Here is a 27,373-nt window from a genome sequence, read left to right as displayed (position 1 = left end):
GGGGCGGGGCTACAGGATCAGTCTGATCCTGCTGCAATGTTATTGGATGAGAATGATTGGGGGCGGGGCTATCGGCTAAATCTGATGCTGCTGCTGTGTTATTGGAGAAGAGCTGAGAAAGGGCGTGGTTTCGTTCTGCTGCTGCTGCTGCTGCTGGAGGTGAAGGATGCCTGAGCATCGTATGTATTGCTTCTGAGAATCATATGGAATTTGACGATGCCATAAATGATTGTTTTAGTGCTTTTAAGGAAGAAATTTTGGGGAAATTTTGATGCAATTTTATTGTATCTCCTGCCCTCAGGAGTTTGTTTACAAATGCGTTTATTTAGTTTTCAGACCTCAACAGCAATAATGTGTTCACTGATAAATGTAATAAAAATATTGAACAAAAATGCAGTAGCCTAACATTAATTCAGTTCGTTCATTTTATACAATACTACCACTGATTGAAACTCATATGTGACAAACCAGTCAGGTTCGTGTTGAGTCGGACATGGCGAAAATAATAAATTGCTGTATGTTTTTGATTCACTGAGATGAATGAGCTGGATTATTTGTTTGGGGAGCAGCTAGACTACAATGATTGCACAGTATGCTTTTGATTCACTGGAAAAACAATGGTTTGCTCGAGCATCAGACCACACGGGTCACGCATGTTGATTCACTTAAGATATAAATAAGAGTAGGCTATATATATATATATATATATATATATATAAGAGATATAAATAAAAAACAACCAGTGTTGGGGGTAACGCATTACAAGTAACGCGAATTACGTAATATTACTTTTTTCAAGTAACTGGTAAAGTAACGCATTACTTTTTAATTTACAAGAAAATATCTGTTACTTTTTCAAAAAAGTAACGCCAGTTACTCTTTCCCATTTATTGACTGACAGTGCTCTGTGTCATGCTGTTACTGTAGTTCTAGACTAAATGTGCATTAATTCATCCCACTCGCAAAAAACAGATTTAGTTTTCATCAAAATGAATTAAAACAGTGAAATACAAACTCAGAATATGACGCGAACCTGCAATAATTAAATATGTTAAACAACACAAATATATCTAATCACAGTTTATTAACCGATGACCTTTGATGATCCAGTTCAACCATACTAATAAGCAAAAATGACTTTAGATAAACTAACAATTGTACTTCATTGTTTTTTTTATTGCTGAAGAGCGTTGAATCTTCTTCTCCTGCATACTTTACAGACATGAATTTACTCTTCCTTCAGCCTGAGGTTTATTCATTATACTTTTAGGTGTGAAAGGGCTTTTACATTTGCTATAAATAGAACTTCTTATATTAAAAACAATCAAGCCCTGCTCATATTTAAAAAGTAACGCAAAAGTAACAACACATTACTTTCCATAAAAAGTTACTAAGTAACGTAATTAGTTACTTTTTTTAGGGAGTAACGTATTATTGTAATGCATTACTTTTAAAAGTAACTTTCCCCAACACTGATTACAACATAGTTGTTGTTATTTTTGTTACCCTGGCAATACGTCTGTATTTGTGTATATTCTTGTGTTTTTCTTATGTTTTGCTTCAGTGTTCATAATTATACTGCCTTAATGTTTGTACTGTTTACTGAAAAAAAAGTAAGTTCAGATTGCAATCTGTTGACCATAGCAAGAGGCAAGCAGTTCGCCGGAAAACCTCAATGTGCGGATTGAATTTAACTTGAGTGTGCTTCCATCTAGTGGTCATTTTACGCAGAGCACCTGGAAAAAATAAATGAAATCTATAGAGTTACAAGGACTCGATTCTAATTCAGACCCAGGGGCGCAGCCATCATTTCAGAAGTGAGGGGGACAGAAATGTAATATATATATATATATATATATAATGTGTTTTTTTTTTGTATGTTTCTTCTGCTCACCAAGCCTGCATTTATTTCATCCAAAATACAGTTTTACTATGTACAACTGCTTTCTATTTGAATATATTGGAAAATGTAATGTATTTCTGTGATCAAAGCTGTGAACACAGCATCATTACTCCAGGCTTCAGAGTCACATGATCCTTCAGAAATCATTCTAATATACTGATGTGCTGCTCAATAAATCTTTTTTAATTATTATTATTATTTAAAACAGTTGAGCAATTTTTTTCAGGATTCTTTGATGAATAGAAAGATCCAAAGATCAGCATTTATCTGAAATAAAAAGCTTTTGTATCATTATACACTATATCATTCAAAAGTGTGGAGCCAGTATTATTAGTATTTTATTTTGGAAAAGAAATGATAGAAATTAATAGTTTTATTTAGCAAGGATGGTTTAAATTGATCAAAAGTGATGATAAAGAAAAGCTTTCTATTTCAGATAAATGTTATTCTTCTGAACTTTCTATTCATCAAAGAAACCTGGAAAAAAATTCTACTCCGCTGTCTTCAGCATCATCATAATAATAAATGTTTTTTTTTTTGTTTGTTTGTTTTAGCAGCAAATCAGAATATTAGAATGATTTCTGAAAGATCATGTGACTGAATAGAAAATAGTTATTTTAAATAGTGAAAATATTTCAAACTTGTACTGTTTTGCTGTAGGCCTACTTTGAATCAAATAAATCCAGGCTTTCTGAGCAGAAGAGACTTCTTTAAAAAACATAAAAAATCTTAATGTTCAAAAACTTTTGACTGGGCAACTTTCATTTTTTCTCTTATTTCTAGCTTTTAATTGGCTTAGAAATAGATTGCCCAAATATACTGCTGGACAATAACCAATAATAATGATTTGTTTATATACTACAAACACTTTTTTTGTCCCATGAGGCAGAATCGTTTTTATACTGTAATGAATGCTGTCAATTAGCACTGCATTGTTCATATACTTTATTCATTACCTGGAGATGACTTGAAAAACACAAATAAACCATATATCGTCACAATCGCAAATCCAAACTCGTCTAGTCTAGGTTATCTGACTATAACGGTTTCTGTAGCTTATATTAACACCATCACTCTCAGACATAAATCATTACAGTTATAACAAAAAAAAAGTGTCATACTATCAAACACATTTATTAATTTATGCTGTGTTTACATCAGTGATATCAAAACAGGAAGGCCAAATAAGTGAGTTTGGGGAAAAGTGAACGGTTATCTCACTCCCCAAATTTCAGTTGGCGTTCTTTCTGCTGTCCGTGGAGTTCTCTGGCCCTGTTCTTCAGCTCCTCTGCTTTCTGATCATCCTTATCTGTCCCATCACCCAGTTTGTACATGCGACTGGCATTGGCGCAGCCCCATACATGTCCCAGCTCGCAGGCTCGCACGGCGTACTTTAGAGCCAGCGGCATGTTTTTGTCCACCCCTGGAGATCCCTGGATTAAAAGAGCGCTCAGGTTGAAACAGCTGGGGGCGAAGCCTCCCTCACAAGCCTTCTCGTAGTACTGCTGAGCCACCTTCGCATCAACTCCCCCCTCCATGGCTCGCCCGTCATGGGCAAGCAGAGCTATGTTGTGACAAGCGTCCACTGCCTTCTTGCCTTTGCTGTTACATGCCTTCATAAAACAGGAGTATGCAGTCTTTAAACTCTCCGTCACACCACCTGATGTCAAAAGAAGCAGTCAAGTTGTTGAAAAACAATATATGAAGAGTTTATTTGAAAAAACAGATAACTCTAAATCTTTCAAAAATTATGTTTTTTATTATGTTATCATGTTTTTATTGTGTTTTATTGTGTTAGTACTTTTTTAGTTATTTTTTACCTAACCAAAATAACCCAACTGCAGTTTGACTGAGATTAACTGGAATGCACAAGGAAAAAACATGATTTTTGAAAATTGTTAAAAACAGAGTTATCTGTTTTTGCAAATGAACTCTTCATATTTACAATATATTTATAACATATAATACATTAGAAATATTTATTAATATATATTTGACATATAAATACTGTAAAATTCAGCTATAATATATATTTAGTTTAATTTTGGAATATTAATTCTTATTAAAATATCTATTTTTTAATTATTATAAAAATATTTCTGTAGCGAATTATTTTTATTTTTTCATTGCATACATTTTTTTTATTTTATTTTAGTATATCACTTATAACAACATTTCATAAAAATACAAAACATATAATAATATATTACATATAATATTAAATGTGTGCACTTTATATTATACATATAAATATACATACAGTGGCATACGAAAGTTTGGGAACCCCTTAAAAAAAAAAATGGCTGAAATGATTAAAATAACCCTCTTGGGGAACCCTTGGTTTTTAATATTGTGTGTGGTTACCTGGATGATCCACGACTGTTTTTTGTTTTGTGATGGTTGTTTATGAGTCACTTGTTTGTACTGAACAGTTAAACTGAGCACTGTTCTTCAGAAAAATCTGTATGATTTTGAGATCCATCTTTTCCCATTGAGGACAATTGAGGGCCTCAAACACAACTATTAAAAAAGGTTCAAACATTCACTGATGCTCCAGAAGGAAACACGATGCATTAAGAGCCGGGGGGTGAAAACTTTTTGAATTTGAAGATCAAGGTAAATTGTACTTAATTTGTCTTCTGGGAAACATGCAAGTATCCTTCTGGAGCATCAGTGAATGTAACATGCATTTTGTATGCAACAATTTTTTTAATAGTTGTGTTTGAGTCCCTCAATCATCCTCAGTGTGAAAAGATGGATCTCAAAATAATCCATTCATTCCTGGAAAGGGTTCAAATATGCAAATATGGATTTTTCTGAAGAACAGTGCTCAGTTTAACTGTTCAGAACAAACAAGTGACTCATGAACAACCATCACAAAAAAAAAAACAGTCGTAGATCATCCAGGTAACCACACACAGTATTAAAAACCAAGGGTTCCCAAACTTTTGAAGGGGTTATTTTAATAATTTCAGCTATTTTTTTTTTGTCTTGTGGACTATATGTAAACATCTTTTATTGAAAATATCTTACTCTGGACAGTACTAAATAAAAAATAACATGCATTTTGTATAATTATGTGCTTTCTGTGACTTTTCAATTTTATTTTAATTTTACAGCATGTCTACTATAGTGAACAGATAAATAAAAATTAAAATAAATATTAAAATATATTCCAAAATGTAACTAGGATTTATAGATATTAAAATTAAAACATAAATTAATAAATCATATATAGGTATGTTAAAATTATAGTAATTTACTACAGATTTGCTTTGTTAAAAATCATAAACGAATAATAATTTAAAGGTGCAATAGGAGATCTCGGAAAATGCTAACTTTAGCCTGATAGCACTGAAAGCGAACGTCCCACCCTCCCAGCAATCGTCGTCCAAAGCCACGCCCCCTGAACGCACAGAGCAGAATACCAGAGACAACATTAAATTACTACAATAGGCTACATCAACGGTTTCCAATTACAGTACTCACACCCTCTGCACATTTCATCTGTATATCTTATCACGTCTGACGGTTGTTCTGTTCGACCGTAAGTCATAAGTGCCCTGCAAAGTGGACATCACCAGATATTCATATTCCATACAAAGGCATTAAAGTGTGCGAGACATGAATTTAAATTGTATTTATTTACAGAGGTATATTATGTCACACTTCTCTAAGTTTCATCTCTGTGTGTGAAGACGCTGCGCAGCGCAAATCCATGAGTGAATGTTCTGAAGTGAAATAAACTTTTCCCTGCTTAGGGAGTAGGGAGCAATGAACACTGTGTAGGGATCATGTCAATCGGAACACAGTTCATGCACGTAGCTCTCTTCTAACAAGCTGGTTATCTGAATCAGGTGTGTTAACTAAGAGAGACATGCAAAATATGCAGAGCGGGGGCGTGAGGACTGGAATTGGGAACCGCTGAGCTACATCATGTGTCATTCACCTGTGAGAGAACTTTATAGCACAGTTAGTAAAAGTACTACAATAGCAGGAAGGAAGATTGGGTTGTTGATGTTTGCCTGCTATTCTAGCTCTGTCTGCACAGCGTGCGTGAACGCGCTGATGATGTATCCTCTCTGCGCGAACATGGTGCGCAGAGGTATGCAAATATATATGTTGACAGGCAGGTAGGAAAGCCAATTAAAACGCTCGGACCGAAAGTTTTGATTGGATGAACATTTCTTGGTCCTACACCTTCCACAGAATATATAAAAACAGATAAATACATTTAGACCATTTCACTTAATGATTGCTATCAGGATGTGAAGAGACTTTCAACCAGAATAAAAAAAAATGTTTCTGAAGACAATCACCTATGGCACCTTTAATGTCTAAATTTTGGAGATGGTCCGCAATGCAGAACACAAGATCCAGGGAGCGAGGTTGGATCTAGATCCTACTCCTCCCACCTTACATATACCTAAACCTACCCGTCTCCACCCCTTGATCCCTAAACCTACCCATCTCCACCCCCTGATCCCTAAACCTATCCGTCTCCACCCCCTGATCCCTAAACCTAACCTACCCGTCTCCACCCCCTGATCCCTAAACCTACCCGTCTCCACCCCCTGATCCCTAAACCTAACCTACTCGTCTCCACCCCCTGATCCCTAAACCTACCCGTCTCCACCCCCTGATCCCTAAACCTACCCGTCTCCACCCCCTGATCCCTAAACCTAACCTACCCGTCTCCACCCCCTGATCCCTAAACCTACCCGTCTCCACCCCCTGATCCCTAAACCTAACCTACTCGTCTCCACCCCCTGATCCCTAAACCTACCCGTCTCCACCCCCTGATCCCTAAACCTACCCGTCTCCACCCCCTGATTCCTAAACCTAACCCACCCGTCTCCACCCCCTGATCCCTAAACCTACCCATCTCCACCCCCTGATCCCTAAACCTAACCTACCCGTCTCCACCCCCTGATCCCTAAACCTACCCGTCTCCACCCCCTGATCCCTAAACCTAACCTACCCGTCTCCACCCCCTGATCCCTAAACCTAACCTACTCGTCTCCACCCCCTGATCCCTAAACCTACCCGTCTCCACCCCCTGATCCCTAAACCTACCCGTCTCCACCCCCTGATTCCTAAACCTAACCCACCCGTCTCCACCCCCTGATCCCTAAACCTACCCATCTCCACCCCCTGATCCCTAAACCTAACCTACCCGTCTCCACCCCCTGATCCCTAAACCTACCCATCTCCACCCCCTGATCCCTAAACGTAACCTACCCGTCTCCACCCCCTGATCCCTAAACCTAACCTACCCTTCTCCACCCCCTGATCCCTAAACCTACCCGTCTCCACCCCCTGATCCCTAAACCTACCCATCTCCACCCCCTGATCCCTAAACCTAACCTACCCGTCTCCACCCCCTGATCCCTAAACCTACCCATCTCCACCCCTGATCCCTAAACCCACCCGTCTCCACCCCCTGATCCCTAAACCCACCCGTCTCCACCCCTAGATGTGGATCCAACCACGCCCCCTGGGACTTTGTTCTGCAGTGAGGGGCTACTGAAATTTTGGAATAAATAAAACAAATATCCTTTAAAAGGTAAAAAAAGGGTCTTACTGGATACTGGTCTAAATGGAAGAAATAGAAAGTTATTTGATCCCATTAGAACTAAGTCAAAATAATAATAAAATGTCAATAATATACTAATATAATATGATTTCTAGTTTTTGTTTTGGGGGGGGGGGGGGGGCTTTTAAGATATTAATACAAAAATACAACTACAATTTTGACACTGGAAGCACCTTGAATCCTAAATTCTAGCAACAAAGGCAGGCTTTACCTTTGCCGGTGACATGGTAAGCGCCGAGCTTATAGCAGCTCTCTCCATGGTCATTCACCTCGCAGTTGTGCTTGAGAACCTGGGCTGTGGACTCATAGTTCTTCTTCACACCCTCCAAATAATCTGCTAACCTCTGACAGCCTGACAAACACAAGAAACACAGATGAACGAGATCATGAATCTGTTCAGCACCCGCGAGAGAGGGACAGCGCTCAACCGACCTGCAGGATCCTTCTCCCGGTAACACTGATAACTGTACTCCACTCCTAAATTATCCAGAAACTGCTTCACCTCCTGTTCGTCCTCAAAGTTAATCAACCCGGCCATGAGGTAACAGATTCCCGATCACCTGCATACACCTGCTGCTGAAGGTCCCGCGTCCACAACTCTTGACCTTGGCCACTGATTACTAGTTGATTTTTTTTTTAAAGGAATAATAAACGCATCCGTCCAAAACATAGAGATTCGTTTTAGCTGAATTTAGACACGTGTTATCAAATATTCACAATTATGAAACCGTTACAGAACAACGTGCTTACGTATCTTCCTGCTTCGCTCACACACCAACGGGCTTCCGTAAGCCCCGCCCACCGTACTGTCTTAAAATCATTTTTTTTATTTGGCGGAAATATTAAAAGTACGATCTTTTTTTGTGAATGTATTTGTGAATGTAATGTAGTTATGTACCTATCTATTTGAAAAAAGATAATTGTCAGAATATGTATAAATAATTTTAATATTTATTTGTCTTTATCACAATTCATTAGGCAACTTTTCATACATAAATGCATTTTTTCTGTACCGTTTGATACAATTTTATGTAAGATGGTTGGGATAAATTAACAATATGTATCATATAGTTCACAACCACATTTTAGATTTCCATAAAGAATAAAATTGCATTTATGTGTACAAATAATACGTTGAATTGAATTCATTGAATTACATTAAATTCAATATACTGAAATTATGAATAAATAAAATGTCATTTATAATGAAATGTCTTTTTCTGCCAGAATCTTGCTGTCTTAAATATCACAAGATCACAAATGATCTAAGACCTAATTATTTTAACCAAATAATACTACATTTACAATGTGAATAGCATAAAATAAAATATTTACATACTGTATTTTGCGATACCGAGTAAAAGAAAATATATAGAAACTTAGAAATCGAAACCTTATAAATAGACTTGAATAGAAATATTTCTAAAACTACAAAATGTGCACCTTAAACTTAGGAAACCATAAAATGGCCAAAAATGTATGGTCTTTGTGCTCAAAAAAAATTATGTAACGTTACTTGACTTTTATCTGAGTGTATTGTTAGAAGCATCTTATATACATTATTTACAAATGCTGTTATATATTTACTCTAGCCGTTTTTATATATTTGTACTAATGCAATGTAATACATATATTTCGTAGGTCTTATCTTAGGCTGAATGTCAGACAAATGCAATCTTTATATACGTAAATGTGTATATTTAGATTTTTAGAATTGTATAGAGTATAAAATAACATTTATGGATATAAAATGTAGTTAAAAAAAATGCATCCCAAAATTATGAAACAAAACTGTATCAGAATGCAGAAGCTGCTCTTCCGAAGCCCCGCCCCCTCTGATGCAGATCCGTTTCCCGTGACGACCTTGTTTACTTGTCAAGACGTCGCTGCCGTTTCCTTGCGATATAAAAACCCGTCAAAATGCCTGACAGCACGTAATGACCGGAGCACGTACGAACTGTCCGGCAGAAGAAATCCCCTAAACAACAATGCAAACGAGGAACAGAGGTTACAGTGAATTTACAGCGGCCCGTGATCTTTTAAACAGCGACTAACGCTAGTAGGATCTGCAAATGTTTGACGGCTAACGGGCTAAGAAGCTAAGAGCATTTCAATCGGACTGTATTTGATCTACACCAAACACCCCACCTGCCGTTATCCGCGGAACACGAGCGTTTCTTTCGTTTTGATCCATCTGTTGGAGACCATGGTAAGGCTTTAGATGTCACACTACTGTATGTAGCAAACGTATGTAGTACTGTATGTAGTTCGCCAGATGATTCATATCGTTCCTCAGATGTGAAACTACTGTAAATCAAGCTGTTTGTTCAACTCTGAGGTTTGTAGTAACATGCTGGTGGTCATAAATTGTGCTGCATTAGGTATGACTGACTGTTTAGGTCTAGGAGATTCTTCTACGATGTTTTCTCAGTTCTTTATTGTGCTGATCATAAGCTTGTAGCTACCAGAAGCTTATAAGCTCAGACCCTTTAAAGGTTTAAAGCACCATTTTGTTCCTTGAGCAAATCACAAACACTTTCTCCAGCTGTCTGACTAAATTAAGGGGTTTCAGGATTTTTTTTTCGATCCCACTGCCCACAAAACATGATACGTATGAAAATGAAATTATGTAGCTGCCAATATGTATTATACTATACAATGTATACTATATATATATGTTATACCAATTTGAAATATTTGGAAAAATTTACTAACTTAATTTACATTTGTTTTTGTTCTGTAATATTGTACTGTTACATTTATTATTGAAATCTAATTTACGTATTTTAATTAAAATTGTATTTATTTAAATCTTTTTTCTTTAGTTTTTTAACCAATTTTATTGTTATTTATGGTGTCCTGCACATGACATGTACAAAATATATTTATTGTGTCTATCGTCTTTATGTGTCATATATATTAAATGTTATTCTCTATATGCTATATTATATTACATAATATAGTTCACGACCAAGTATGCTTATTTTCAGATCTCCGAAAAGAAAAGTATAAAATGTACTTAAAATACTAAATATACGTTACTAATAAATAATATGTAACTTATAAAGAAATGTCTCTTGCTGTCTCAAATATAATAAGTGTAAATGATCTTATTATTAGTCAAAAACAGCATTTGCAAAATGAGAATATCATTAAGAAATACTTACTGTATTTTGCAATACTGAATTAAAAGTTTTTAATCATGACCACAAATTAAGATTTGTTTCCTTCATTTTAGGAAATCATAGCTATGTTGTACTAATTTGTTCCCCGTGGTTTTGATTTAATTAAAATGAGGGAATGAATTGGTACAGTGTGGTCAGGATTAACTAAAATGAAGGGACAAATTAATAAATTGTGGGAACTAATTCTTAAATTGTAACCAGTATATATATGTAGGGCTCCGTAGTTATTTATTTTTAATTTTACACAGTTTTTCACTAATCTTTTCCACATACTCCCGTCCATAGCACTTCCCTGTGGTCCTCTTTGGGTCCTCGGACCCCAGTTTGAAAACCCCTGGACTAGTTGATATAAAAATATCTATTATCCAGTTAAGAGACTGGTTTTCCACTCGGCTGCCAGTGAAAATAAAACTACTGCTTCCTTTTAGTCATTACTTGCAATATAATACATCAAAGGATTTATTTGCTAGGCAGTGTAATGAACGAAAACTTCTCAAACCTAGGAAAAGAAAGGCGTATGAGGGTGTGTCTGATTTGATGTTGTTGTTGTAGGACGAGGCTTCCCCGCCGTCTCTGACTGATCTGTGCATAACTCTGGTGAGCTCCAGGCTGGAGCTCTTCTGTGAGATGCGTGATGACGGCTCGCTCTCCTTCCGTGAGCCGCTGGTCTTCCCGCAGGAGCTGGCCGACCAACTGCTCTGCAAGATGGCCACTGAGGGTGAGTACGAGGCGTCCTGTGTTTTGAGGAAGGCTGCACAAACTTAGGATGACATTCCTGCACATGGAACAATGATTCTAAAGGGATAGTCCATCTAAAAATAAATGATTTTTCTCAGTCCCCGTTTACACTAGTGCATTATAACTTTACACTAGTAAATTAAAGTAATTTTATACTAGTGGTAGTCATTTACTCACCTTCATGTCACTCCAAACTTGTATGACTTTCTTCTGTGAAACACAAAAGAAGATATTTTAAGAATGTTTGTATAAAACACAAGACATTTCTGTAAATATTTTTTATGTTCCTTAGAAGAAAAAGTCATACAGGTTTGGACATGAGGGTGAGTAATTGATGACAGAATTGTCATTTTTGAAATGAAAGTTTATCTTCAAGAGGACAGAAAAATCTTTTCAAATGTTTATCAGTAAAACAAAACACAATCTGGACAACTGGAGTTTAAGGAATAGTTCACCAAATATTAAAATTCACCCTTGAAAAAGTAGAATAAATGACTTAAAAGTTGTTCATAGTCATTAGCCATATCACTTTGTATAATGAACAGACCGGAATGAAATGGATTAATCCTGGTTCCAACTCTGTTTCTGTTAGATCAGTGGTTCTCAAACTGAGGTGCACGGAGGGGGTATGTGAAGTATTAAAAACAGGAAAATGGGAGTGCCGTACATTGAGATCGATTTAAGAAACCCTCGTCAATACAGAAACATACCCTGTGCGAGTTATTGTTTTTCATGTTCAAAATACGAGTAAGAATGCAATTTTCCCTGAATATCCAAACGATTGGAAATGTGCCATTGATTTTAAATAATAGTTCAACAAAAAAGGTAATATTAGGCTAAGTGAACATTTTACATGTAGCCTACATTTTAAAAACAATATTGTCATTATTGTTTATATTTGACAACGAAATAATAGTTCCAATGAAATCCGCAACAGAACTGGTGTGCATCTCCAAGCAGCAGTGGTGTTTCGTTAGCAGCTTTGAAAAATTCAGAGAGTCAATGATTATATCCATTTGCTTCCTTACTGAATGAATGAATGAATGACATGACGCATCACTCATTAAGACGGTGACATGCCGCCACCTACTGGCGATTTTAGTTTTAAATTTACAAGGATCACTTCGTTTTGCCATCATTTATTGCTTTGTTTATTATATTAATAATATACTTTTTTTTAAAAATAAAACACTCCACTTTTTTTTGGAAATAGGCTCATTTTCCAAGTCCCCAAGAGTTAAACAGTTGAGTTTTACTGTTTTCGAATCCATTCAGCCGATCTTCAGGTCTGGCGGTAGCACTTTTAGCTTAGCTTAGCATAGATAATTGAATCGGATTAGACCATTAGCATCTCGCTCAAAAATTACCAAAGAGTTTAGATATTTTTCCTATTTAAAACTTGACTCTTCTGTAGTTACATCGTGTGCTAAAGTTGCGATTTTCTAGGCCGATATGGCTAGGAACTATACTCTCAGTCCGGCGTAATAATCAAGGAACTTTGCTGCTGTACCATGGCTGCAGCAGGTGCAATGAAATTACGCAGCGCCTGAAAGTAGTCCCCAGCTATGTAACTAGTTATGATATAGCTGGGTACTACTTTCAAGCGTTGCATAATTTCATTGCGCCTGCTGCAGCCATGGTACAGCAGCAAAGTTCCTTGATTATTACGTCGGAATGAGGTCATTTTTTAGCAAGATGCTAATGGTCTAATCCGATTCAATGATCTATGCTAAGCTAAGCTAAAAGTGCTACCGCCAGACCCGGAGATTTAGTTTAGGTTCACAGTAACATTTATTCACAAACTGTAATTTTGATCGTTTGAGTCCCAATTCATTTTTATTTTATGGAAAAGAACATATGAGCAAGAGTGTAAAACAATTATAAAAAAATTTCAGTGCAAATGGGGCCTCATCATAGTGAGTTTAATGAAATGAAACTAGCATGTTTATTAATTTCTTTATTAAAGTTATATTTTTGGCCTTTTTATGGCTATTGGATAGATCAGTACAGAGCTGAGAGGGCAAAAGGATCTGCAAAGGACCTCGAGCTGGAAATTAAACTTTGCTGCATGTCAGCTCAGACAAAATGAATGAATCTATACTAAGAACATTGACCATAATGATTCTGTTACAGGCCTGTTGAATGACAGCACGGTGGGAATCTTCCGAAGCTGCCAGCAGTTCCGGTTGCGTCACGCCTGCATCCGCACCGCGCGCATCTCCGCCGAGGCCTTCCACCGTGCCCTCTGCCCGCACCGCCTCGTGGAGCTAGACGCTTCACGGGTCAACGCCGACCTCACCATTGCTGACATCCTTCGAGGTTTATCATCCAATAAAACCTTGCAGGAGGGTCTGCAGCGGCTCGTCCTGAACGGCCTAACCATGTCTTCTCTGGAGGAGCCCAGCCGTCGCTGTTTCAGTGCCATGCAGGGGCTGCGTGCGCTCAGCGTGTCTAGCGTGGACTTCTATGACTCGGGTTTGGTGGACGTGTGCACGCTGCCTCGCCTGGAGAGTTTGGATATCTCCAACACCTCAGTGACGAACCTGACTCCGCTCCTGGGCTTGAGGAGCAGGCTGCGCTACCTCACCATGCACCAGCTCAAGAGGCTGGAGATGACCACCGCTCAACTGCTAGCCGTGCTCAGTCAGGTCAGCTCTCCATGTGTTTTAATGCTGAGGTCACCGAGGTTATTGTTATATCTTTCAAGAAACAAAGGCATGTATAATTTCTCTAAAAATGTCATATGAGGTAACAAATCAAAAATATGTATTTTTCTTATATCTTTAAATTATAATTTTTTAGTTTTTTATTTTATTTTTTTTACAAATTTCATGAGTTATTAATTTATTAATATCATGAAGCTTTTATGGACATTTTTAGGGACAAACTTGAATTAAATTTAAAATGAAACCTGAAAATACACAAATGAATGCTAATTCAAAATATTAATATTATATAAATAATATTAAAATAAAACTGACTCAAATGCTCTTTTTACTACTGAAGTTAAGCATCTTAACATGACGCTAGTCTAAAGGCATTTAGGAAAAACGGATTAAAATCACTTCAATATTTATGTTGTTTTTACATCATCTAGCATATTACACGTATAAATGTATAATTTTTTTTTTTCTTCATATAGCAGTATTTTTTTTTTCATATAGCAGTATAAAAAAAAAAACTATTATATAGCAATAGATACTGCTATATGAAAAAAAACCCACACATTTTCCCAAGATGGCTTGAACAGCTGAATTTGGAAATCATACTAGAACAGTTTAGGTGTTGTTGTAGGGGAGTGCATTTGAATAGAAAATAAAAATAATTTAAAAAGCTGAAATAATTACTTTTTTGAATAATTAAAAAAAAAAAAACTAATATTTTGTGGTTTATCATTTTATCAATATTAAAATAATATTAAAGAATAAAAAATAATAATAGTATAACTGTAAAATTACAATACTAATTTGTTAATATTCAGTGATTAAACAATCAAGCTTTTAATTATTTTATTCATATTAATAAGCAATGAACCAGTTTAAGACAGATAGACAGATAGACAGATAGACAGATAGATAGATAGATAGATAGATAGATAGATAGATAGATAGATAGATAGATAGAAATATCAAGTCATTATAGGTGCAAATTGCATTTCAAATCTAATTTAGATTAAATAGCAGAACATTAATTTTTTGACTTAAGAAATTTGTCTCTCTAGCCAGAAAGTTCATCATTATGCTTTTGTATAATATGTAATTGTATGCACATTATTTTTCTGTTTGTCCAGCTGGAGGGTTTACAGCATCTTGATATCTCAGACGATAAGCAGTTCACATCTGACGTGGCGCGGCAGCTGCTGGAGACTCCTGGCATCCTGCCCCAGCTGGTGTCTCTGGACGTGTCTGGCCGTAAGCAGGTGACCGATGCAGCGGTCAGGGCTTTCGTGGAGGCGAGACCAGGCATGACCTTTGTTGGTCTGCTGGCCACCGATGCCGGATTCTCTGACTTCCTGTCTGGAGAGGGCAGCTTAAAGGTTAGGTGCTCAGACACAACAGCAAGATGTTTTGAAAAACTATCCTGATTACATGTTGCTTATTTTTAGATGTAGTAGGCGATTGTAAGATTGTGATTTTGTTCTGTTTTTGCAGGTGACTGGAGAAGCCAATGAGATGCAGATCTGTGAGGCATTGAGAAGATACAGCGAGAGAGAGGGGTTTGTCAGAGAAGCTCTCTTCCATCTTTTCAGCCTCACTCATGCCATTGAGAAACCAAGACCTGACATCCTGAAGGTACGCATACTCTCAAAGATCACTGCGTTTCTCAATATCGACACTCATGTCCCTGCTCTCTCCTTCTTCAGTTGGTAGCGTTGGGGATGAAGAATCATCCGGTCACTCTGAACGTGCAGCTGGCAGCCAGTGCCTGTGTGTTCAACCTCACCAAACAGGAACTGGCCTTTGGAATCCCTGTACGACTCCTGGGGAACATCACACAGCTGCTACTCGAAGCCATGAAGACCTTCCCCAATCATCAGCAGGTACATAAAAACAAGACTAAAACATCAGGTAAAAACTCTGGTGTAGAAAGCCCATCACGGCTTAAATAAAATTATAGATGACAATATTTAATGTATTTTTTGTTCTCCACGTGTAACCAAAAAAATTCTTAATAATATCATTGGTCTAATTTTGTTGCCAAATACATTAAATGTTTAATACAAAACATTATATGCACTATAAATCTAGTTTATAAGCAAAACATCTTTCACTAAATGAACACAAGGAAGAATAACATTTTCTAATTTCTTTTACTATGCATGAATATATTGATGCTTTATAATAAAGTGCAGTTTTTGTATTTTATACTATATATTATTTAAAATTGCTATGTTTATATTTTTATTTTAAAAAAATTGTTCATTTTGAATTGTTTTAGTACTGAATTTATTTATTAAAATGGACAGTTTGCACAGGGAATAAATCAATCTTACCTATTCAAACCATTATTATAAAATTAAAAATGTATATATTGTTAAAAAACATTTTATATGTTAAATGAAAAAACATTTGAAATGAGACTAATGAATACTAAAATTACTAAAACTGAAATATAAATAAAGCTAAAAACAATTTAAATTAAAATGAAACCTGAAAATATACAAATGAACGCTAATTCAAAATATTATATTATTATAATATTATATAAATAATACAAAAATAAATCTAAAAGTAAAGTAAATTCAAATGCTATTTTTACTACTAAAGTTAAGCAGCTTAACATTGAACTAGTATAATGGCATTTAGGAAAAATGGGTAGATAAACCAATGAACAGTAAATATTGCAGTGATTTTAATGCATTTTCAATGTTGCTTTTACATCACAAGCAAAATCATCACTGGTATATTATGAATATTTCAATATCGTTTGGCTCAAGTTGTTTCCCTCAGCGGATTAATAAATTTGATTGTATGATAAGATGAATGTGTTGTATAGTCGAGTCATTTTCACTTGTCAACACTTCTACAGGAAGTATACTTTTCACACAATAAGCATTTGTTCTTCCTGAGAACATTCAACATTTGCATTTTACATGATCATTCAATTCCCCTTGATGATACATCATTTTAAGAATGAGGAAAAGATTTTACAGTTGCCATAACTTGCCAACTATAATTTCCCCTTGTGTTCTTTTCCCAGCTGCAGAAGAACTGCCTGCTATCTCTATGCAGTGATCGAATCTTGCAGGAGGTTCCCTTCAACAGGTACAACTTTTCATTTCTACTTAAAAACGTTACAACAATAAATCACTCTATTTCAGGTAATATCAATACATATTAAAGTAATTTTAAAGAAAAAGAAATCTAAATATGCATGCTATTTTCATCTGTTTTGTATGACCAGTAATTGTCTCTTGCTCTTTTCTTGTATTTGATTGTTGCTTTATGAAACTACTCTTCAAATGTTAGTGGTTCAAACTGGTAGTGTGTCGTCTTGTTGACAGATTTGGATGTCACACCGCTTTATGTGAATCAATTATGACGTTTGTTTGTTCAGGTTCGAAGCTGCCAAGCTGGTCATGCAGTGGCTGTGTAATCATGAGGATCAGAACATGCAGAGGATGGCTGTAGCTATTATCTCCATCCTCGCTGCCAAGGTGAGCAGCTTCAGTCTTTGGCTGAGAACAGAGAGAAAACATAAGCTGGGAGGCTCCCACAAAAGATTCAGAACATTCTATCGCAGTGATGCTTCCTGAAATGCAGTGTGGCAGTTCATGGACTGTCATGGGCTGAATTAGTGTTTTTTTTGTTATTCTTAATTAAAAGTTTCTTTAATGTTCATAACATAAAGCTCCCTTCCCATTCATTGAAAACCGTCTGCGAAAAAAGCTTATTTAGAAAATGACGTCGTCACAACCCTGAAACTGCATTCCAAATAACGCACTATATAGTACACTATGCACTTATACACTATGTACCTATGTACTCAACCAAATTGTTGCTATGTACTTTGGGTTTTAAAGGAGTCATATGACGTTGCTAAAAAGAACATTATTTTGTGTATTTGGTGTAATGCAATGTTTATGCGGTTTAAGGTTCAAACAACATTATTTTTCACATACTTTACATTATTGTTGCTCCTCTATGCCCAGCCTTTCTGAAACGTGACGATTTTTACAAAGCTCATCGTTCTGAGAAGCGAGGTGTGATCTGATTGGCCAGATATCCAGTGCGTTGTGATTGGCCGAATACCTCAAGCGTGAGACGGAAAAGTTAGCCCCTTACCGTATTGTGATGCCGTGTCCCGGCAATAAAAACAATAAAACCCATTATAAACGAGCCATTTGTTGCATCCAGTGGGGACATAATTACTGATTATAATGATTTATACTGTCTTTTTACGCATGGGGTTGCATCGCGCCACGTAAACATTACCATGTCTGCATTTGTCTCTACAATGCTCAAAAATCTTGCGTTTGAATAGTCCGTGGCAAATCCTTTAAATAAGAAAACGTACTTACAGGCTGTGAATCAGAAGTGCCAGACTGTCCTTGCAAAGTTGGAATTGCCCCACTTTATTGAAACAGCCTTTGTGCACAGCTGGCAGACTACTCCCAGGATCACTAAATAGTCCTCCGTAAAATGCATTGTACACACTCTAATATTTGGGTTGAACTGTTCTGGAACAGTGTTGTAAATACAACTTAACCACTGATTTCAAGTTTTGTCCTCTTTGGAAGCCCAAGCAAAGTAGTTTTGCTTTCACAACGAAACAGTGTCTCCAGGACATGGCGCCGGCGGCAGCAACAATACTACAGCGAGAGTATTTTGCAAATCTCCCCACATCCCCATTTATCGTAGACATGTGGGGGCGTGTTTGAATGAGCCGTTTTAAGTGGTCATGGTCGAGTCTTAACTTTTATAAAGAATATCTCTTTGGTTTTGAGACTTTAGTCTTTGCAACTTCAGGGAACGCATCTATGCACAAACAGCTTGTAACACTCCAAAGAGAAAGGAAAACTTGAAATCGCATCATATGACCCCTTTAATGGCAGCTGAACATGCACATTTGAGCGTCTTACTTTCCTAGTGGTTGGAAAATTGAATGGAAGGCAAATACTGCCACCTACTGCATGACGCCGGCATTACAACTGACATAAAATAAGGATCGGGCTGAGGAGAGCCGATAACGATCAGTTGAAAAAAAAATGCTTGATCGGCCCCGATCCAGATCTTTGAGATCGGCTTGGGACATCCCTATTATCAATGCCTTTTTATTACTCTTGTTACTTATTTTGCATGCAGAGAGGTTAGCCAATCATCAACGGGCACACTTACATATAGAAGCCTTAAAGGTATAGAGGCGAACTTTGTCTGAATGCGAAATAGCTGTGTGAAACGACACAATCACATGCAAAACATAGATGTTTAATATACATGGTGGAAAGGCCTCTAAAATAATTGCCGCCCCCTAGTGGCAGTCGCACGGCACTTTCAAATTGGTCGTTAATCTTCGCTATTCATATGATAATAGAGACGTGGCGCAGTGGTCAAAGATGTCCATCTAGCGCATATTTACGTAGAAAAATTAATAAAAAGCAGCAGAGCTTACTGTAAACAGCACAGAGTAATCACGTCATCTCCATAAGAACTTTATGATTGGCCCAAAGCAGATTTCATTCGTCAGAGTGTTTTGACTTTGTACGTGCTCATACCGGTAATCATATTTCAGTTCACACACAGCATCATACTGGTAATTTACTGGTATAGTTTAGGGATGGGCATTTTCCAAAAATTGTGCATTCGAATATTGGGGCTCATAAAAAACAAATATTCAAATATTTGTTTATTTAAATGAGGTTTAATGAGAGAGACGTTATTTTTAATTATCCAGTTTTTGGCATGATTTCTGAACAAACTTATGATTAGCTGTTAGTCTATGTTCTACAACAACGTTAAATTATATAGCAAGGTTTTATTTTGGTGGAAAACGTGTAAACAACAACAATAAAAAATACATTAAAAAATCATTCAAGATCAGAGCAAATGGAAAAATCAAGCAGATTGTTCAAATTACAGTAGCCTACGGAATGTAGGCTACATATACTCGAGTCAGCCTATATTTATTGTTTAAATTGTTTCACATATTAATTATGAGAGAAACGATAATATCCACATGCTAGGATGAATTCTTATTGTTATCCTCAGTCTGATAACAATAAGAACGCGCTGACAAAGATAACGCGTGCTAACAGTTTCTTAGCGCTTTGTTAAACCACTCTCCCTCGAGAAAACTTTATATATGTCTGCAGATAATTTCACTATCAGATAAACTCTCTTCTCGGCTCAATCGGAGTACAGCTGCGCTCACCTGCAGTCGTGAATGCAGTGATTGACAGCTGTCTTTCCTCAGTTGACTGTGTTTGGATTTCATGATTTCTCATTGTGGTGGTGATAGTATGATAAATCAGTTTCACTAATTAATTTGATCAGAAGTAATTACATTTTGTCAGATCCTTTAGATCAAGGTAAATCCAAACTTCGCGAGATGAGGCAGATGACGACGTTCTGTGATGAAATACTATCAACTTAACACGCTCCACAGCGCCACCCAGTGCATGTAGTTATAACTGCTTTGGATTTATCTTGGATTCCCTGCATTTAAGGCCAGCAAATGAACACACCGTAAAATTCGAATAGTGTTTTTATTGTTCGAATAATAATTAGAGACCGAATATTCGAATGTTTGACTATTCATGCACACCACTAGTATAGTTACAACTTCCCTTTCTGGTAAATTACCAGAACTGATTTACCTGTATTTTTAAACAGGTCCTGTTCACACATGATCTTTTACTGGTAATTTACGAATAAAGACTGCATGTGTGAAATGGGCTAATAGTTAATAGATTAATAGATAGTTAATGTCCTCCGAAACACATTAACCATGTGAATTTGAGACGCACTCCAGGTGCAACTGGACAGGAGTAAATGAATCCGGGTTTTAAAGCAACATTTTTACTCCTCCCAAAATGGCAAAAAAGAAACAACACTCATCTCCACAGATATAGCTCGCTGAAGATGAGCATCTCTCAGAAAACACATGAAAATTTATGTAAAATTGGACACACGCTTGCAAGCTTCCCTAAACACTTCCCCTTGGGGGGAATCCAGCCATCATTTTGAATTGCGCTCCACTTCGTCAAGTGAATAAGGGAAGTTTATATGGCCCATGACCCATGTGACTGAGGGAGTGAGCTGATTATTCATATGTACACATCCGATAGCTCCATATACCACAATGCAACACAAATGTGACATCACAGCAGACCACAATTAAACCCAAAATATTAATTCCTGTCATTATTTACTCACTCTCAAGTTGTTCCAAACTAAAAAAGTCATACAGGTATGGAACAACTTGAGTGAGTAAGAGATTCTTTCTTTTGTTAAACAAAAAAAGACATTCTGAATGATATTTTGGAATGTTTGTAACCAACACATGTTTTTCCATGATCTAACGCTACTTTTTTGTGTTTTTAATAGTTGTCCACTGAGCAAACTGCACAATTAGGAGCTGAGCTTTTTATTGTAAAGGTAAGTTATTTTTTTCCCTCTCAAATTAAAAATTTTACATTTGTAACGCCTGAATGGTGGATAGTGGATACTTATCTTTCTCATATTATTCACATCATAGCAACTCCTGCACATTGTGCGGCAGAAAACGTGTCAGGGTATCGTGGATGCCACGTTGAAGTTCACACTCAGCGCTCTGTGGAACCTCACAGATGAATCTCCTACCACCTGCAGACACTTCATAGAGAACCAGGGACTAGAGCTCTTCATCAAAGTACTCGAGGTAAACCCTTCACACCTTTTTATGGAATTTTCAGAAGAATGCAACTGTAATTTGTTAAAAATCTGCCTTGAATTCTCATCTCAAAATGTCTCTTTTTCCAGTCCTTTCCATCAGAGTCATCCATTCAACAGAAGGTCCTGGGTTTACTGGTGAGAAACAATCTACAATGGGAGTCAAAGGTTCAGACTGGAAATGTGGGATTCAAAAATTGATTTAAATTTAGCACACACACACACAAATTTGTCAGAACAAATTAATCTCGATAATGCCATCCTTCTGTTAGATCAGGGGTGTTAAAATCAATTCCTGGAGGGCCAGAGCCCTGCAGAGTTTAGATGCAACCCTAATTAAACACACTTGATCCAACTAATCAAGTCCTTCAGGCTTAATTGAAAACTGCATAGTATGTGTATTGGAGTAGGGTTGGAACAAAACTCTGCAGGGCAGCGGCCCTCCAGGAACTGAGTTTGACTATCCCCTGTGTTAGACTATCTCACAAATGAATTAGATTGAATAGCTGTTACATTTAAGTACACAATTAGATAATACCAATTTAGGTAAACCAATAACCAAGCAATGCTTAATTTTGTTCAGTCTGTGATGCAAAAAGTTTGCATTAGCAATTAAAGAAAAAACACTTTAGCAAAACACGGTCAGGTCAAAGTGTCTGAAGTTTTGGTCCCACATTTTTATAAATTTTACTGGTAGTCCACTCTATGAAGAATTGTTGGGTATAATATGTTACAGTTTAATTTATTTTGCTATCCTCACTTACATAAATGAACTACAGTGTCCTGCACCCACTAGTAAAAAATATGAAAAATGATATCTGGTGTCTGAATAATTTTTGGTTTGACTGTATATATAAACTTTTATTCAGCAAGGATTCATAAATTGACTAAAAATGATAAAGCTGTTCTATTGAACTTTGTACTCAAAGAGCAAAACATGTATCTAATTTTCCAAAAAAACTAAATAAGCAGCACAACTGATTTCAACATTGATAATAAGAAATGTTTCTTGAGCATCAAATCAGCATATTAGGATGATTTCTGAAGGATCATGTGACACTGAAGACTGGAGTGATGATGCTGAAAATTCAGCTTTGCATCAGAAATAAATTGCATATTAAAATATACTTAAATGTTTCACAATATTACTTTTTTATTGGATTTTCTTATCAATTATATGTATCCTTGGTGTGTGTATAAGAGACTTTTTTAAAACGTTCGAACACTTGTGTGTGGCAAGCATAATTTTTTAATCAAATATAAGCAATTTTTGTATCAAGCCTCTAATAATTCTGTGCTGGTTATGCACTGGAGAAAGAAATACATATTGCAGTGTTGTGTTCTGGTGAAATTGAGTTGCGTGATTCTGAAGCTGTGGGCAGCACTGATAAAAAGTCTTCTCATGTCAAAGGAAGCACTGCTGAGGGATTATGCTAATAGTTTCCCTTAGATAGGAAGTATAATGAGACTATTTCACTTTGCATTCAGTTTTATTTTTGGAGCTGTGGTTCCCCGTGTTGTTGTTGTCCTTTCTCTATCTCATCTAGTTCTGAATATTTTGTGTGATTGTTTCCTTTGTATTTAGAATAACATTGCTGAGGTGGGGGAGTTACACGGTGAGCTGATGGTTCAGAGTTTTCTGGATCACATCCGCTCTCTGCTAAACAGTCCAGAGGTGGAGGTCAGTTATTTTGCCGCTGGCATCTTGGCCCACCTCACCTCACGAGGTGAAAAGGTGTGGACCCTCGACCTGTCACTCAGGACCACGCTGCTGGAGCAACTGGTGCGTGTTTGCACAAACGCAAGTATAAATAGTTTGGGTATTATTGCACTTGAGGCCTGAGTAAATGGTTTAATCATTATGTATCTCTCACAGCATTCAGCGATTCTGAAGTGGCCAACGCCGGAATGTGAGATGGTAGCGTACAGGTGAGAAACGACAACATTACTTCATGAGAAACATGCTTCAACCCTAACCACTGTCGAGTACTAAAGGGGTGTGCTACTCAAGTTTGTCAGGTCTGTTTTGGTCATTTTTAAGACATTTCGTAGAGCACTATTATTGTTAAAATGTCAATAAATGATTAAAGCTTTGAATTCAATTGATTAGACACCCTTTTAATTATTAAAATATATTTAAACCATTAAAACAGTGCCCTAAAAAATTTAAACTGAGAATTTGGGGGAAATTGAGTTTGGGATTGAAATTTATTATTTTTATTTATTTATATATATATATATATATATATATATATATATATATATATATATATATATATATATATATATATATATATATATATATATATATATATATATATATATATATATATATATATATATATATATATATATATATATATATATATATATATATATATATATATATATATATATATATATATACCTACCTTAATTATGATTTTTTTTTTTTTAATGGAAAGTAAGTGAAGTGAGCGATACAACCTTCAGTAAATGTTATATGTACCACAGGAATAAAGTTAATAATACATGAGCTATTTTTTTTTCCTATTTATTTTGACATGAAACTATTTTTACTGAAATGTACAAAATGCCTAAAAATTTAAAGTACAGATTGTTTTTTTTTTTTTTATCAATAAACATTTAATATATGCTGTTAAATATGTAAAATGTATAATAAAAATACAAATAAAATAATAAAAAAACTGGCAACAAGTTTGCAATTACCTTTAAAGTTATTAACAAACATTGACAGTACTGGTTGTGTTGAGCAGTAATCTTTGTATTATTAATATACTATTACAGTAATTTTAATATTTGAATTTTATTAACAATTCATATTAATTATGTTTGGTTTTTATTTTAATTTCTTAATTAAAAATTTCAGTTTAGGAAACAAAGTAATACGTGCCTTTTCCCTTTTTTATTTATTTATTTATTTTTTGTTTTTTTCCGTTATTTTATTTCTTCTGTTATTACACTTTTTTTTTTTTTTTTTTTTTTTTTTTTTTTTTTTTTAAACATTTCTAATTTTCAGTCTACGTTTTTCATCTAATATGTACTGTTTTATTTCAGCTTTATTTCCATTAAAAAAAAAAAACTAATATTTTAATATTTTGTTTACAATAACACTTGACATGACACTGGTGTTCAGTCACATCAAGGGAGTCTTGCTTATAGGAGACCCGTTGGATTCAGGCTTCAGTTTAATGCTTGTGCAGACCCCTCTTCTAATTTGCCTTTCATGCACTAGAAAGAAAATGATTTATAGTATTATAAAGAAATAAAGGGTTTAGTGTACATCTCTGTTTGTCTATTCCAGGTCGTTCAGCCCTTTCTTCCCTTTACTGGAGTGCTTCCAGACCCCAGGAGTCCAGCTGTGGGCCTCATGGGCCATGCAGCACGTCTGCAGCAAAAATGGTGAGGTCAGCACTATAAACCCAACACTTCTGAGCCCAGAGACTTTGTGTTGTTCATTTTATTTCCTGTACTGCCTACATGAATGCAGCGGGGCGCTACTGCAGCATGTTACTGGAGGAGGGAGGACTGCAGCAGCTAGAGGCTGTGAGGTCACATCCCAAAACCCAAAGCGACGTGCTGCGATTGGCCGAAAGCATCCTAGACAGTTTACATCGCCACAGAGCACGCACAGGATACACCGGGCCGCCCAAAATACACACGCATAGAGGTACGTGTCCACAAAAGAACGAAAGTCAAGTTCCTTTTAAATTTAAAAGGGATATAGTAGTCAACATTTGAAGTGTATCAAAAAAGTTCATCAAAGTTGTCCTAAGTCAAGAATGGGTATTGTTTTGGTTTTAGGACAACTTTGATGAAAGGTTTTGATCCACTTCAAATGTTGACTACAATACTTCACCCAAAAATGAAAATTCTGTCTGTCTTAAGTTTAAAGTCAGTTCAGTTTTAGAACTAACGTGAGTTTTTAATTCCACATTTCTTTTTGTTTTCCAGAGAAAAACGTTCCATGACACAATTAGTGGTCTCTGGATAGGACGCCACAAAAAACTGGAAGCTTTTTGTACGTGTTTGTGTTTACTCGTGCCCATCCGTATGGCAATGATGCTCTGCTGCTCTTCCTGTTAGGAGGAATGTGCGGATGAGTTACTTTGCATATGTTTGTACACGACGGAATCCGTTATTTATTTGACGTAAGAATGAAGTCTCCGTGATCTGAGGAAATGATTTAGACGCGCAGCAGCTCAGAGAGTGCGTTATGTTAAAACGTGGGGTGTATGTGAGAGTTTATATGTGTGCGCATGTGTGTATTAAAAGCATGTGCATCAGATTTCTACGTATGCATATTCAGATTTGAATGCAACTCCATAGGAAATTTCATTTATATGACAGATTTCGGTCCTGTTGGGGATAAATTGCAATAATACAAAAAAAAACACAACAGATAGAGTTGTGTTACATGGAAATACATGCGCTGTTTGGTAACGTTAAGTGTGGAATATGTTAAATTGTGTGTATGAGAGAGAGGGAAAAAAAAAAAAAAGTGTATTGAAGTGCATTGAACAGCATGAGAGCATTAGGGAGGAAATATATTTTTATAGACTGCATTTCAACCGTGGCAGATGTTTATGATGTTGTGTTGCACGCAAAGTATTATGATCCAGATTTGAGTTTGTTTAAAATATGGTACTGGACGCTCAGATGTAAGATTCCTCAAGAACCCAGAGTACTTCAGAAGCCAACGAAACTGGTGGAGATGAATAACAATAAAGCTTTTGCCTTTGCTGGAAAGCAGGAACGCATCAACAAATGGATTGCCTTGTAAACCACGTTGAGAAATCAAGCATGTAGACATAAAAACGGCACCTTGTAAAAAAAAAAATCAAGAGGAAGAACTTTGTTCTCATCGTGGCAACTTTGGAGCGCTGGTGATTTGCCAAAAGTAATTTGCCTTCTTGCTAAACATACTTACATTGAACTTGAAATTTGATTTAATTTAACACCAATGAAGCTGTTAACCAGCAGATTCAACTTGTCTTGTTTGAAATTGCAATTTAAAAAAATTATATAAATTTTTTTTCCAGTGATCTAAAGAAGCATTTATTTATTTTTTGGTTTTCGGTTCATAACATGGGCCAAGTATTATGATGAGATGCTCCAGCAAATGTGCTTTGTTCCAGAAAATCTTAATGTGTCATGCAGCTGTTCTTGCAAATTGCATGAAATAGATGTATTTGTTAGAATTTGTACTGTAATTCTAATTCTGTCTGGCAACTTTGGCCAGGTTTACAGACCTGAAATACTTCACAACATATCCGTTTTTGGATTCAGTATCGACATTAACAAATATTGATGTTAAATTTAATCTACCACTGTAAATGGACCAAATGAGTTCACTGAACTTTACAGGCCGAGCGTGGAGACTCATCATGTTCGTGGCCCTCCATGGGGACAGATTGTGGTTTGTGCCGTACTAGGGATCTCTTAATTACTCAGATTGTGGATTGAGCAGCAAAACCAGAGTCAACTAGTGTCATACTGCTGATCAGATTCACATTTATGCAAATGTTTTTGGGGAATAAAGAACATAAAACCCCTGCTGCTTCAGTCTGCCGTTAATATT

General features: G+C 36.2%; 2 protein-coding genes across 2 annotated transcripts; one reads left to right on the top strand and one right to left on the bottom strand.

The window, feature by feature from the left end:
- Positions 1-2,826: 2,826 nt before the first annotated feature.
- On the bottom strand, positions 2,827-8,288 carry LOC306879744 (cytochrome c oxidase assembly factor 7-like). Its single transcript, XM_079432911.1, has 4 exons — positions 8,250-8,288; positions 7,932-8,119; positions 7,711-7,851; positions 2,827-3,563 (listed from the first exon to the last, which is right to left on the bottom strand). Exons 2-4 carry the CDS (start codon positions 8,035-8,037, stop codon positions 3,121-3,123), a joined length of 690 nt encoding a protein of 229 aa, XP_079289037.1. The 5' UTR covers positions 8,038-8,119; positions 8,250-8,288; the 3' UTR covers positions 2,827-3,120.
- A 1,053-nt stretch (positions 8,289-9,341) lies between these two features.
- On the top strand, positions 9,342-27,353 carry LOC306879730 (protein zyg-11 homolog). The gene is made up of 16 exons (XM_079432885.1): positions 9,342-9,708; positions 11,237-11,402; positions 13,556-14,070; positions 15,213-15,458; positions 15,574-15,714; positions 15,786-15,962; positions 17,123-17,187; positions 17,480-17,579; positions 21,469-21,519; positions 21,620-21,781; positions 21,883-21,930; positions 23,378-23,575; positions 23,669-23,721; positions 25,097-25,194; positions 25,283-25,462; positions 25,747-27,353. The coding sequence occupies exons 1-16, from the start codon at positions 9,706-9,708 to the stop codon at positions 25,761-25,763; spliced, it is 2,220 nt and encodes a 739-aa protein (XP_079289011.1). The 5' UTR covers positions 9,342-9,705; the 3' UTR covers positions 25,764-27,353.
- The last annotated feature ends 20 nt before the right edge of the window (positions 27,354-27,373 follow it).

The sequence above is a fragment of the Barbus barbus genome (assembly GCF_936440315.1).
Source record: "Barbus barbus genome assembly, chromosome: 14".
NCBI lineage: Eukaryota > Metazoa > Chordata > Actinopteri > Cypriniformes > Cyprinidae > Barbus > Barbus barbus.
The sequence above is the reverse complement of the archived record's forward strand: the minus strand, read 5'-3'. Positions and strand labels throughout refer to the sequence as shown.